Source organism: Pelophylax lessonae (assembly GCF_965119305.1).
Source record: "Pelophylax lessonae genome assembly, chromosome: 3".
In the NCBI taxonomy this organism is placed as follows: Eukaryota; Metazoa; Chordata; class Amphibia; order Anura; family Ranidae; genus Pelophylax; species Pelophylax lessonae.
The window spans coordinates 247,675,459-247,688,612 of record NC_138770.1 but is presented as its reverse complement, the minus strand read 5'-3'; the positions used below and the strand labels follow the sequence as shown (position 1 = coordinate 247,688,612).

Genomic DNA, 13,154 nt, shown 5'->3' with positions numbered 1-13,154 from the left:
CTCCTTGAGCACCAAGTCACTTTATATATATATATATTGGACTTTTATATATATTAACATTCACGATTTGTTATTTATATATTATTGTTTGTTTCAATATTGCTACATCTATTATAATGCATGATATTTTTTTTAAATTTAAGTCACTACCATAATCATTGGGGTACATACTTGGTATAATTTATTCTACTCAGCAAGCGCTGTAGTTAGCTTTTCTTTGACCCAAAAGCTAATCCCATCCATTCCCTTTATTACCTATAGCTGCTGCTGCATTATTCATTTATTATACACATATTTATTGTTTTATAATTAATTATCCTTGGCGCGAGGAATATACTCCGTATATTTTTTTATATAATTGTTCAGAAAGCAGTATTTTTCTTCAACTTTTCTGATACCAAGTACTAGGCTTTAAATTCACTGTTGTGTATTTCCATGCTTCTTTGGGGGGGGGGATCCTGAACCAGAGCCTGAACAACAGTAAATATACAGCAGTTATGGGTTGGAGAATCCAGCTTTAACAAAGACATGAATAAAGAAAACCTTAGTAATTGTGTGCTCTGGTTGCAAGACATTTCAAATTATAAAACAGAACAGAAAAATAAGCATTGTAAAGATCATCATAGTGAAAGAGAAGGATTATGCACACATATGTTTAAATTGTTACACCTCATGCTGGTAACACTTAGGAATGGAAAAAGTTACTAAGCAACATTATATACACAAAACAAGCAGGACAAAGGTGATTACATTGTACACTGTAATGGGAAATGCTTTGCACTACAACATGACAGACAAGACTAACAAGAAATCCCTAAAGAGAAGAAGACAGAAAGGTGGCAAGGAACTGTGTGAAAACTACTGTGGTGAAGGGCAGAAGACATGGAGATGACTGGAGGCAATGGTGACTTGGACTGTGATGGTCATAGTCACTCAATGCCATCACGTAGGGGCATGAAACAGGCTTATTCACTTTCTGGTGAGTGCTGAACATTTATCAAAATGTATTTATGCCAGGAATGCTTCATTCAGTTATGCAGTGAGAATGTTTAACTGTGTTCTGGATAAAAAACGTAAGTAAAAGTGTGGATAATGGATGATGACGGTGATCTGTGTAGAGTGGGAGACCTCTTCTCTTTTTTTATTTATTGAAAGTAAATAACGGGAATGCCACATGTTTATTACTAAAGTAAGATGTTCTTTTTAAAAAAAAATCCAGGCAAGTAGTTAGTTACCTGTCATGAAGCTATTAAATCTGAATACATACTGTATAGGAAGTGGTGGGGCAGCCAAACTATTTGGGCTACATTGAGGTGGCTAAATATGTTTGGCTAAACACTGCCTCTGAACGTAGCAAGACGTTTTGATATGGCCACATACAAACTGGCTGATTACCTGCTGCCAGTCAATCCTGGACTTACACTGATTGGGTTGATTTACTAAAACTGAAGCACTCATAATCTGATGCAGCTGTGCATGGTAGCCAATCAGCTTCTAACTTCAGCTTGTTCAATAAACTTTAACAATAAAACCTGGAAGCTGATTGGTTTCTTTAAAGGGCTGCACCATATTTTGCACTCTCCAGTTTTAGTAAATCTTCATTGTGTCCAGGGTTGGTATTCGCATATAACTGCTCATACAAGTGGTTACATGTGAACAGCAGCAAGGTCTGCCATTGACAGCTGCTGCTGGTCGCACACAGTGTTTGCAAACAGCGTTTACAACCACCAGCAAGAATCTACTGATTCTTGTCTGCAGCCATCCCTGGCCGCATATATTCAGCTGGCTGAGTGTAATAACAACACATGCAGTATTGTGTCATTCCCATTCAGTCAGTCAGTCCCATGCAGTCAGAACATTCCAGGACCTTGCGTTTCTTCTATATTAGAACATTTGGTAACACTGTCAATGCCTAGGAATGAAAAAAAAAAATTTTTATTATCCAAACTTTTGGCAAAAATCTGGATATTTCAGTGAAATGTCAACATTTTGATGAGTAAATGGGGAAGGCAAAAAAAAGAAAACACAAACACATAAAGAAGCAAACTAAACTATTTCAAATGCAGCTTCATCCTAAACAAAAAACACACATTCTTCATAAGGGGGAAAAACAGGTGCATATAAAAAACTTTGCATAGCTGTTTGTCCATTGAAACTGTATTTAAATTATTTCTGGGGAAAAAAATCAAGTGTTCTTAAACTGTATTCTCTGCAGATCAAATGTTATTAATTGAAAAATAAACTATGGGAATTGGAAAAATACTACATTATGGCTACTAGATAGAGCTGAGTATGATAGGAAATAAATATGCTCCTCAGCTCCATCTAGTTGCCGAAAGTGGTCATTCACACAGCTTTTCAATGAATATCATTTGAGCTTCAGAAATTATAGCTGGAGAACATTTGATTTTGCCCCAGTGGTACAGAATATATTTTACATGCAGTTTCAATGGTTGAACAGGTATGCAATTTTCAAATACACCTCAAAACGTAGGTATTTTTGTTCAAGTAAGTTCCACCAAAGCAGCTTGATGCACAAAGCGGAAAAGGGTTGGTTTACTAAAGGCAACTAGACTGTTTACCTTGTAAGGGAAGTTGTACTTTGCAGGGGGAATTAGTCCCAGGGCTTAGTGAAAGAGGTAAAGGTCTGCTGACTTCCATCATCAAATCATGTGCAAGCAGGGCCATGCTTAATAATGATTGGACCCATGGCAAACATTTTCTTGCCCCCCTGCTCTGAGGTATACAATGAATAGCACCTAGACTCAAAATCCGTTTACTGCAGCAGATCAGGCAGCAGTTGCAATTGGTTGCCTGATGTTACAGCATATCATTACCACTCAGTGATTAGTTTCTAGAGGTAATTGCATATCAGTAATGCTCAATGATTGGTTGCTAGAGATTACAGCAGATCATTACTATTCACTGATTGGTTGCTAGAGGCTACTGCACATCATTACAGCTGCATCAAATTGTGGGTGTGGTCAAAATGCACTAACATTGAGGCATTGTTACATACCAGTAGTTCAGGAGGGCACTATATACAGACTGCAGGGTTCAGGAGTGCATTACATACAAAGTACAGGGTTGAAGAGTGTGCTATGTATAGAATGCAGGTTTGAGGAGTGCGCTACATACAGAGCATAGAGTTTAGGAGTTTGCTACATACGGTGCAGTGTTGAAGAGTGCACTACATACAGAGTGCAGGGTTGAGGTGTGTGCTACGTACAGAGTACAGGGTTAAGGGGTGAGGTACGTACAGTGTGCATAACTGAAGGGTGCACTACATACAGAGTGCAAGGGTGAGAAGTGCGCTATGTACAGACTGCAGGATTGAGGGGTGTGCTACATAAAGAATGCAGGGTTGAGGGGTGAGCTATGTACATAGTGCTGGGTTGAGGGGTTTTCTATGTACCAAGTGCAGGGTTGAAGGGTGCACTACATAAAGAGTGCATAGATGAAGGGTTCGCTCCATACAGAGTGCAGGGTTGAGGGATGCACATTGTATGGAGTACAGGGTTGAGGGACGTGCAATGTACAGAGTGCAGGGTTCAGGGGTGCACTATGTGTAGAGTGTGGGGTTCAGGGGTGTGCAATGTGTGGAGTGCAGGGTTGAGGGACATGCTATGTGCAGAGTTGAGGGGTGTGCTATGTGCAGAGTTGAGGGGAGTGCTATGTATAGAGTGCAGGCTTAAGGGGAGCGCTATGTGCAGAATTCAGGGTTGAGGGTGTGTATCAGAGTGGGGCTGCAGAAGAGCAGCTACAATTCACAACATTTCCATGCAGACTTTTGGGAAGCACTTCCGCCTGTGTCGATTCCCTGCCCCCTCCTTCCTCTGCAGTGCTTCTGTATTTACAAGTGACAGTAGTGAGTAGCCAACAATTGACCAGTACCAGGGGTGGCAGAACTCCAGCTGACTCTGGCTTGCTCAAGGGGCAGCTGCTTTGGGCCCCACAGACTGATGACTGATGCCCCTTTTGCCCCATGTTAAAAAAAAAATCAGCCATGTGTGCAAACAGTAATGCAGCTTTTTTATTTTCCTTGAACCTGATTCAGTATTCTTTGCAAAGTAAAATTTGATCACATTTACTAAGCTCTGGGGAAAATTCCCTTGCAAAGTGAACAGCCTATTTGCCTTTAGTAAAGCAATCTTAAAGTGTCCACGTTAGCAAGAGTTTGCAGGGGAAAAACTTGTATTTTCTGGTGGAATCTTTTTAGCCAAAATCCCTCTACATATCCCTACTCATGGCAACCCTGAGCTTTCAGTAGTTATGTCTCCAGCTTTCATTAATCAACGTGCAAAGCGGGTACTTCCACTGCAAGCCTGATTTCAGACTTCATCCAAACCCAGGCATTTAGGTGTAAAGATAGCTTTTAGGTAAATATACTACTTGAAAAAATATATAAGTACTATATATTGCTTACTATAGGTAATATATATTTACTTACAAACTTTTAGATGCAGAATGATGCAATCCACTGTAAGAGTCAAAAATAATAAATTATGAAATGAAGATATTAACAATAAAGCAGGTAATAGTGTAGTGACCCTTGTTCCAGCTAATGTCAAACAAGCAAATGGCAGGTAACAATTAAGTTATTATAAGAAAATTATTTAATGTGCGATGTTGCAACCGTAGAACATTTGACTTAATGCTTTGAAGGGCCAAACACAAATTCCACAAATGCCAAAGCCTTTGAAATAGAGGATCATTTATATCATAATGTCATATTAAATTGATTATAAAACGCTAGAGAAATGAGTTGTACTAATAGGATATCAATTGGCGGTAGTAACAGAGAGCCGGCCAGGACCTATCTTCATTTTCTCTCTCTTTTCATAATCTAATCCTCAACTCAAACATGCAATTAGTGCCCTCCTCGCCCCCTGCATACCAAGTAACCTGATTTCTACAGCTTTCCCTGTGCAATCCGTTTAGAAATGCAGCTCGTAATGAATATGTACATTTTGAAAACCTTACTGAGAAGGGTCACAGGCAATCAACCTTGAATTCAATTATGTGAGTCAAGGTTAATGACTCAGCACAGTGGTCAGAAGCATGCAGGAGGATGAAGATTAAATCAGCCTGTCAGAAGTGACAGTGTGGAAGCAACTGAATTACTTGTGTGAGAGGCAGGGAATCGTGTGAAGATAAAATGGTGTCACTCTTCAACGGAGATTACATGAACTTCTTAGTGGCAAATCTGATTGTAAATCTATCCTGGACCTATAATATGATTAGTAGACGTGAAGAAATGCCTACACTGCCCTGTGTGGGCCGCTAAAAGGACCTGCCTGTGCTTGCTGCTCTCACAATTTGCCATTCGCATTGCTAAAACTTGGCAGCTTTACAAAGATACTGACAAATACAATATGATAGTAAATCAGCATAGTGTCCTCACTTACCAAAAAAAAAAAAAAAAACCCCCAGAAAAAGAGAACTATTTTAATTCTTGGATTGTATTTTAGAAGCTAAAGGGGTAATGTTTGTAAAGTCTTCTGATTATGCTTAATCATTGGATGAGAAAATGGTGTCATTAGGCCCATGTGTCTGAGGCAAATGCTCTTGATCGCTCTGGGTCTTAAACCTGTAAGACAATAGGTCTATTTGGGAGTTCAGTAATAACATTACTGTAGCACCTGTTTACTTCAGGTCAATGGCTTTCAACTCCAAGGTTGTGAAATCACTCAGCCCAGATGTTAAGCAGAACTCCAGCATTAAAGTGGAGTTCTGGGCTCAAAAACAACTTTGGCCCATCCGCTTGCTGAGATTGCCCTGAAAAACAAATGGATGCTCCCGAATTTTTTTTTCTTTACTTAACTTGTTATAGAAAAAAGTATACTTACCTTCCTTCTACTTCCTCCCTCTGCGGCCGCGGCCCGCGCCGTCTCTTCCTGTTTGCGATGACTCCTGGGAGCTTAACGTCATCACTCCCAGGAATCAATGCGCCTACACCGGCCCCGCTTGTCACTTCCGGTGCAGGCGCGTCATTCCCTACTAAACAGCTTGTGGGCATGCCTAGAAGCTGTGCAGGGATGACGCGCCTGCCCCGCAAGTGACGAGCGGGGCCAGTGCAGGGCATTCTGGGAAGAAGAGGACACAGAAGAGGACGCAGAAGAGGATCGCGCTGGCTTCAGCTGCCCACACCTGAGATGGCAGCGCTGGAGAAGAAATTTTCAAGGAAAGTATTTCTTCTAAAAGGTAAGTGCGACCCAGGACAGTTCAGAGGCTATCCATTATGGAATGTACTAGCCCTGACTGTCCCGGGGGTATTTTTATCTAAATTTCACCCCCGAGGCCGAAACTCCGCTTTAACCCAACTTCCCTCCTAGCCACCCTCCCCCCCCCACTCCTCACCAAAGCCTGATCCCATTATTTTGTATTTAAAGAATAATACATACCTTTTATTTAATAATAATAAAAAAAGGGAAAAAAAAGCACAACACCTTTTTCATGCCATGAGTATGCCACCATGTGCTTGCTGCAGAGTCTCCTCCGGGAGTGAAGACTGGTGGTCCGGCAACTGTGTGGTTGCTACCCCATTTTATGATGTTATTACAAGACTACAATCTTCTGGAGCCTGAGATGACCCCATCTCTGACCAACCAATGGAGAGTAGATTCATCTCCAAGACAGCAATGTAGACACCCACTCTGAAGTCCAGAAGTTAGAAGACTTGGGATCCTGCTCTTCATGAGACTGAAGATTTAGGTAAGTATTTATTTATTTTAGACTCCCCTTTTTTTTCTTAATTGCTGCAGCAGTCAAGTTGAAGGGGTAGGGGCTGGGGGTTGTTGATTGCAACTGTAGGTACAGCACAATAGGTGGTACAGGTGGGAGGAATTAGAGGTGAGAGAGTAGGGGCATACATTAGGGGAATCTTAGTTGAGTTAGTTAAGGGAATTTTAAAAATCTTCAGGATATATTTTCTTTGGAAAGCAGAATTTAGAGGTCCATGAAAATTTTGCAATATTTTCTATGGGGTCCCATGAGTTGTAATTACAACATGTCCTGCCTTTAGGCTCTTATTTTACGTTTTGATTTTTATTTAATACACTACATATTTATCTTGTTTTACAGTTGTTTCTATGTGACACAGCAGACTCTTGTTTCATGAATCCGTAACATGCATTTTCTCGTCTGAGAAATATCAAGAAGCCTTAAACTGCAGGTTGGGGTTATTTGGCCTGCCATATTTGTAGGTTCAGCAAATGGTGTTCTCAAACCTAAAGATTACCATGTAGAAGGTATTTAAAGGCAATGAGGCATATTAGTGCTCTAAAACTAAGCCTACTTAAAAATCAGAAGCCCAGGGCAGGTGATGGAGTCCTTTGTTTGCATTACAAGGCTTATTTTCTGGTTACCTGAAATGTACCTTAAAGCAACCCACATTACAAAGACAACACTGCTATTTTTTAAAGCATCAATTTACAGATCTTACATATTATTCAGGTTTATTAACATACTATGCAAACTCTTGACATCTAGTTACATTGGTAGTTATTTTCATAGTGTACAGCAAATGTTAATGACAATAAGTTCATTGCAGCGGTGAACCTCTTTCTGTCATTTTCACATACAGAATGTCTGCTAGAATGTCCCCTTCACCTTGTGAGGTCCACTGCCCTCTTGCATTTTACATAGCTTCCTATTAAAGAGGTAAATTATGCCTCCAATGCTCATTAACTACATGAGCTGGCAGGCTGAGGTTTTCTTAAAGGATATCTGAGATGTTTTCTCTAACATACCCAAACCACAAATCCCCTTCACTTTATCTCTTTCCTCATTAACAATTTGCTTACTCTGCTGTTTTTCGCAGATATATCTGTATTTTTATGTCCAAAGATTTCTGCCAGTCATTCCATTGTTAGCTCATTGATAAAAATACAGTCCACAATATGTTAAATGTTTGTTTGCAACTATTCACTATCATTATCTCTACTATCATTGCAACTTTGCATTAGTTTAATGGTTGCTCTACATTTCTATGTCTTTTAAATCTACTCATAGAATCCATACAACTAATACCTAATTAGAATCAAGAGGTGGAAAAAAATGTATAGCATTGAACACTCTGAAATATAAATCTAATCTCAGTAAGAAAATACTGAATTTTAAAGGTGAACTCCAGGCAGATATACAAGACACAAATCAATACAGCCCTGAATTCATTAATAAATAAGTAAATGGATTTTTTTTTCAATACAGATGTAATTGTATGAGTTTTCATATCACTCTGTTGTAATCCACAATACAGCAGATCTCAGACTGGACGAGGGAGGAGCAGGACTGGCAGTCAACCAGGTGTGCACTATGCAAATTGATAAGGAAAATGCTGATAGGAGGAAAAAGAATGAGTGAAGAAAAAGTGACATATATTGCCAGCAGTACACTGGTGCTTTTCCATTGTCCAGTTAGCAGGTTGGGGAAGGAAGGAGAATACCACTGTATTCCTTGAGTGTAAGTGGTGTCACCTACTCAGCTGTGGTATTTGGCAGAGCTATGCAAATTCCAAGACTGAATGGACAAAAATTAAAAATTATTTGACAGGCAAAACAGCTTCCTTATATGTATCCAGCTGTTTCCCTGTAGTTAAAGTGATATTAACCACTTGCCGTCTGCTTACATGGACACTACTGCGGCAAAGTGGTCTGTTATTGTCTGGCGACGTAGTGGTCTGTTATCGTCCCGCTGCTCTTCCCCAATCGATGGGGATCTAGTGTGGAGATCCGCCTGCTTGTGTAAACACAAGCGGGTGGATCTCCTAAGTGACAGGCAGGATCAGATTGCAGGGTTCAGCATAGCTGAACCCTGGATCTGTCCTTGTGTCACACAGTCACCTCCCCCCACACACGTCAGTAAGCACCAGGCATACATTAACCCCTCCCTCTCCAATAAAATTAACCCCTTCCCTGCCAGTGTCATTTTTACAGTAACAGTGCATATATATAGCACTGAATTACTGCAGTAATGTCACTGGTACCCCCAAAAGTGTCAAAAATGTCAGTCAAGGGTCCGATCTGTCCGCCGCAATGTTGCAGTCCGGCAAAATAAATCGCAGATCGCCGCCATTACTCGTTAAAAAAAAAAACACCAAAAATGACAGAAATCTTTCCCTTAGTTAGTAAACGCAATAACTTTTGCGCAAACCAATCAAAATACGCTTATTGTGATTTTTTACCAAACATAGGTAACATAAAACAAATTGGCCAAAAATTTAAAAAAATTTTGATTTTTACATTTTTTTGGGGGGAATTTCATATAAAAAATGTGAAAAATATTGTTGTTTTTTAAAAATTTACGCTGTTTTTTTGTTTATAGCGCAAAAAGTAAAAATCGCACAAATGATCAAATACCACCAAAAGAAAGCTCTGTTTGTGGGGAAAAAAGGACGTAAATTTAGTTTGGGTACGGCATCGCACGACCGCGCAATTGTCAGTTAAAGTCACACAGCGCCGAATCACAAAAAGTGGCCCAGACGTAAGACAGCAAAATCCTCTAGTGGTAAAGTGGTTAAAGTAAAAAAATTAATAAATAAACATGTTTTTGCACAGAGCAGCCCCAATCCTTCTCTTTCTAGGTCCCCCGTCAGTGCTCCTGGCCCCTCCCTCCTGCCAGGTGCTCCCAGAGCAAGCAGCTTTCAATGGGGGCATTTGAGCACGCTCGCTCCCGAGCCACGGCTCTGCGTGTCTATTCACACACAGAGCCACGGCTTGGCTTTGCCCCGTCCCCTCTCTCTCCTCATTGGCTCACTGGCTTTTATTAATGCAATAGGAGCCAAAGGCTCCCACTTCTGTCTTAGCCAATGAGGAAAGAGAGTCTCCAGGGAGCCGATGTGCTTGTGCACATTGCTAGAAGATCAGGCTCAGGTAAGCATTAGGGGGGGCTGCTACACAGAGAAGGTTTTTTACCTTTATGGATAGAATGCATGAAGCTGAAAAACCTTTAGCCTGTACAAACATTTTAGGCTTTAACCTTCCTATGTAGCATTTTAATCAGATTATTTAGTGCTTCAATTAATTTTGCATGGGGTGCTTTTTGCGGCATGAGACAATAGAGCAAATTATACAGGGATAAAATGAGCTTAGAACAACATGAATAAGTAGACATTTTCTTGAAGCCATAGTTATGTTATTGTACCTATCTGGTTAATACAAAAAAAAACAAATGAACTCAAACTAACAAGTTTGGACCAATAAATGAACAATGGAGGAAATTCTCTCCAACATTGAAGGAATAGACTATTGACCCTACAAGGGGAGCAGTTCAAACAATGAATTTACTGCCTTCTATTATCTAAAGTATGACGTACACTGTATAAATACTATCTAAATGTAAGAAATGTGGATGTATGGCTGTAGAATCATGTTAAGGGTCTATACATATTTTAAGTTATTTGTTATTTTCCGGTTGACACATGCTGAGTTTACTGGTGAGCTCTATATATTCTAGTCTGACACTGTTTAAACCATACATTTGGGTTTTAAAGGTATAGGGCAACATAGATACTGTTACCTGTTTAGTTATCTGCTTACATTGCTGGTCCAATATAAATACCTTGATCATAATTTGCTCCCAGCTATACATGGCCATGGATGAGTCAATGTTTCTGGGTTTAGATTGAAGGGGATTTATAAAAACTCACTGAAATCAATTGTGGGGTGGGTGATGGGACGCAATCATGATATATTTTGTTCATTGGATACAGGCACTAACGCAAAAAATCTTAAAAATACCTTACTGCGAGAAGTGGGTTGTTGTTTTTATGTATCTTTGAGGTAAACATGGGAATCCTCTCAATGACATGTTTAGGAAATGCCTTTATATTTGCTTTTACAAATCAGTAGGTTTCTCATGGACAGTGAAAGTGACACTGTATTCTGGCATCACATATTTTTATTGTTTAATTAATTTTTTTACTCTTAGATTATTGCTTGGCCAAAATACAACAGCAGCACCTTAAACACGTTTTTTTTACACCTTTAAAAAAAAATGCTTGTTTATAGGTAGTTTTGGCTGCATTTTTTTTATCCAGTGGTAATAGGTCTGAGTGGGGTGTCAAAAATAGAAACCACAATTAGTTTATATCTAACTGGAAAGTGTGCTCTTTAACTGCTTCCCACCTGGGCCATTGTAAAATGATGCCTGAGCGGGGCCCCTATTGTTCTGGATGGATCTCATATGACACCCACCCTAGAACATGCCTTGCACAAGCCCGGCAGTCTGTGCTCCGGAGTGATCTAGCACCTGCTGTCTCCACTGTACACAGCAGATGACTGATCAGTGTACTGGCCCACTGCCGGTACCATGTAATCACTGTAGCCAATCACAGCATATCACATGACAATTGTACACAATGAATGGCTTTGTTTCATGCCATTCATTGTTTACAATTGTGTTGCTAGCTGTGATTAGTCACAATGATCACATGGTACAGACAGGGTGTCAGGGTGCCAGGAAACCAGACTACACAAAGATGCAAGTAAAATAAAGCAGTTTATTAAGGAAAGCAACAATAAATGCACAGCAAGAGTGAGGAGCGAAATCAGGAACAGCCAGGGTGAAGTCCAGAAGTGGGTAGTCATCCAAGCCGGGATCGAGTCTAGAAGCGGGTAGTCATCCAAGCCGGGGTCGAGTCCAGTAGCGGGTAGTCTGCTGATGCTGGAACGTCTGCCTATGCGGAATCATCTGCCAAAGCGGAATCAAGGGCCAGGAAATTCGTCATCCAATCCAGGTCATGCACGGAGGAAGACAGAGAACAGAAGACTGCGAGCAGTGATGCAGCTTGGAGCACAAACACAAGGGCAAGGACTGCAAGCCCTGAGGTGATATATATATAGTCAAGTGTGCAACATCATCACTGAGCTACGCCCAGGCAGCAGGCAAGTGATGATGCAAACAGAATTTATAAGAGACAGCAGTCTGCACATAGCCAAGATGGCTGCCAACAGCAAGGCAAAGTAAGACCTTGTCAGTACCCTCCCCTCAACGGCCCCTCCTCCACGGAGCAAAAAACGGTTTCTGAGCGTGGAAAGCTTGGAGAAGGGCGGGAGCATAAACATCAGTGGAGGGAACCTAGGAGCGCTCCTCAGGACCATAATCCTTCCAGTGCACCAGGTATTGAACCTGTCCTTGGAAAAGATGAGAATCTAAGATGCTGCTAACCTCATACTCCTCATGATTGCCCACAGGAATGAAATAAGTGGGAGGAACTGAAGAAGTATAGCGATTGCCAACCAGTGGCTTCAAAAAGGACACGTGAAAGACATTGGAGATATGAACGCCAGGAGGAAGATCAAGGGCATAGGCCACCGGGTTCACCTTACAGAGGATGCAAAATGGCACAACAAAACAGGGTGCCAGTTTAGGAGTGGGCACCCTGAGGTTGAGATTAAGGGTCGACAACCACCCGACCTGGTACAAAGAAGCAGATAAACGTCTCCCGTTTAGAAGGAGAGTCGAATACCCAACTGGGAGCAAAAGACGCGCCAGAACCTGGAGACAAACTGGCTCCCACGGTCCGAGACAATCTCCTTAGGCAACCCATGTAAGTGGAAATCCTCCCTGGCAAAACACTGAGGCAAGCTCATGAGCGGTAGTCAGCAGCTTAAAAGGAACAAAGTGGCACATTTTGGAGAACCGGTCAAAAACCATGAGGATAACCGTGTAACCTTGGGACGCGGGAAGTTCCACAAAAAAATCCACGGCCAGGTCAGACCAGGGATGCTCCCCCTTGGGAATGGGACGTAGTAGGCCCAAGGGAAGGTGCCACATAGATTTGTTCTGGGCACAGATCGAACAAGCTACCACATATGCAGGATCATCAGTGCAGAGAGATGGCCACCAGAACTGACGGGAAATAGCCCAGGACATCTGGTTCTTAATTGTGGTATGTACGCAACAGTCTGATGCATAACCCCTCAGGTACAAAACATTTGCCAGCAGGTCTCTTTGTGGGAGCATCAGGTTGGCACCCAAGATCTGTTCCCCATGAGGAGAGGTTAGGTTAGTGCTGATGGCAGCAAGGATATGATCCGAAGGTATGACCGGTGTCAGCACAGATTCTTCCCTGGACAACTCAGAATACTGGCGAGACAAGGCATCAGCTTTAATATTCTTGGAGCCGGGCAAATAGGAGACCACATAGTTAA

The 13,154-nt window shown here is 41.3% G+C and overlaps 1 protein-coding gene across 1 annotated transcript in view; it reads left to right on the top strand.

Moving 5' to 3' along the window:
- Window positions 1-882: 882 nt before the first annotated feature.
- LOC309550822 (uncharacterized protein) overlaps window positions 883-13,154 on the top strand; it is a gene marked incomplete at both ends in the record, with an annotated part of 410,136 nt that continues 397,864 nt past the window's right edge. Inside the window, one exon of the mRNA XM_082251167.1 lies at window positions 883-979. Within this exon, the coding sequence (XP_082107293.1) occupies window positions 883-979 (97 nt within the window). The remainder of the gene's footprint in view (window positions 980-13,154) is intronic.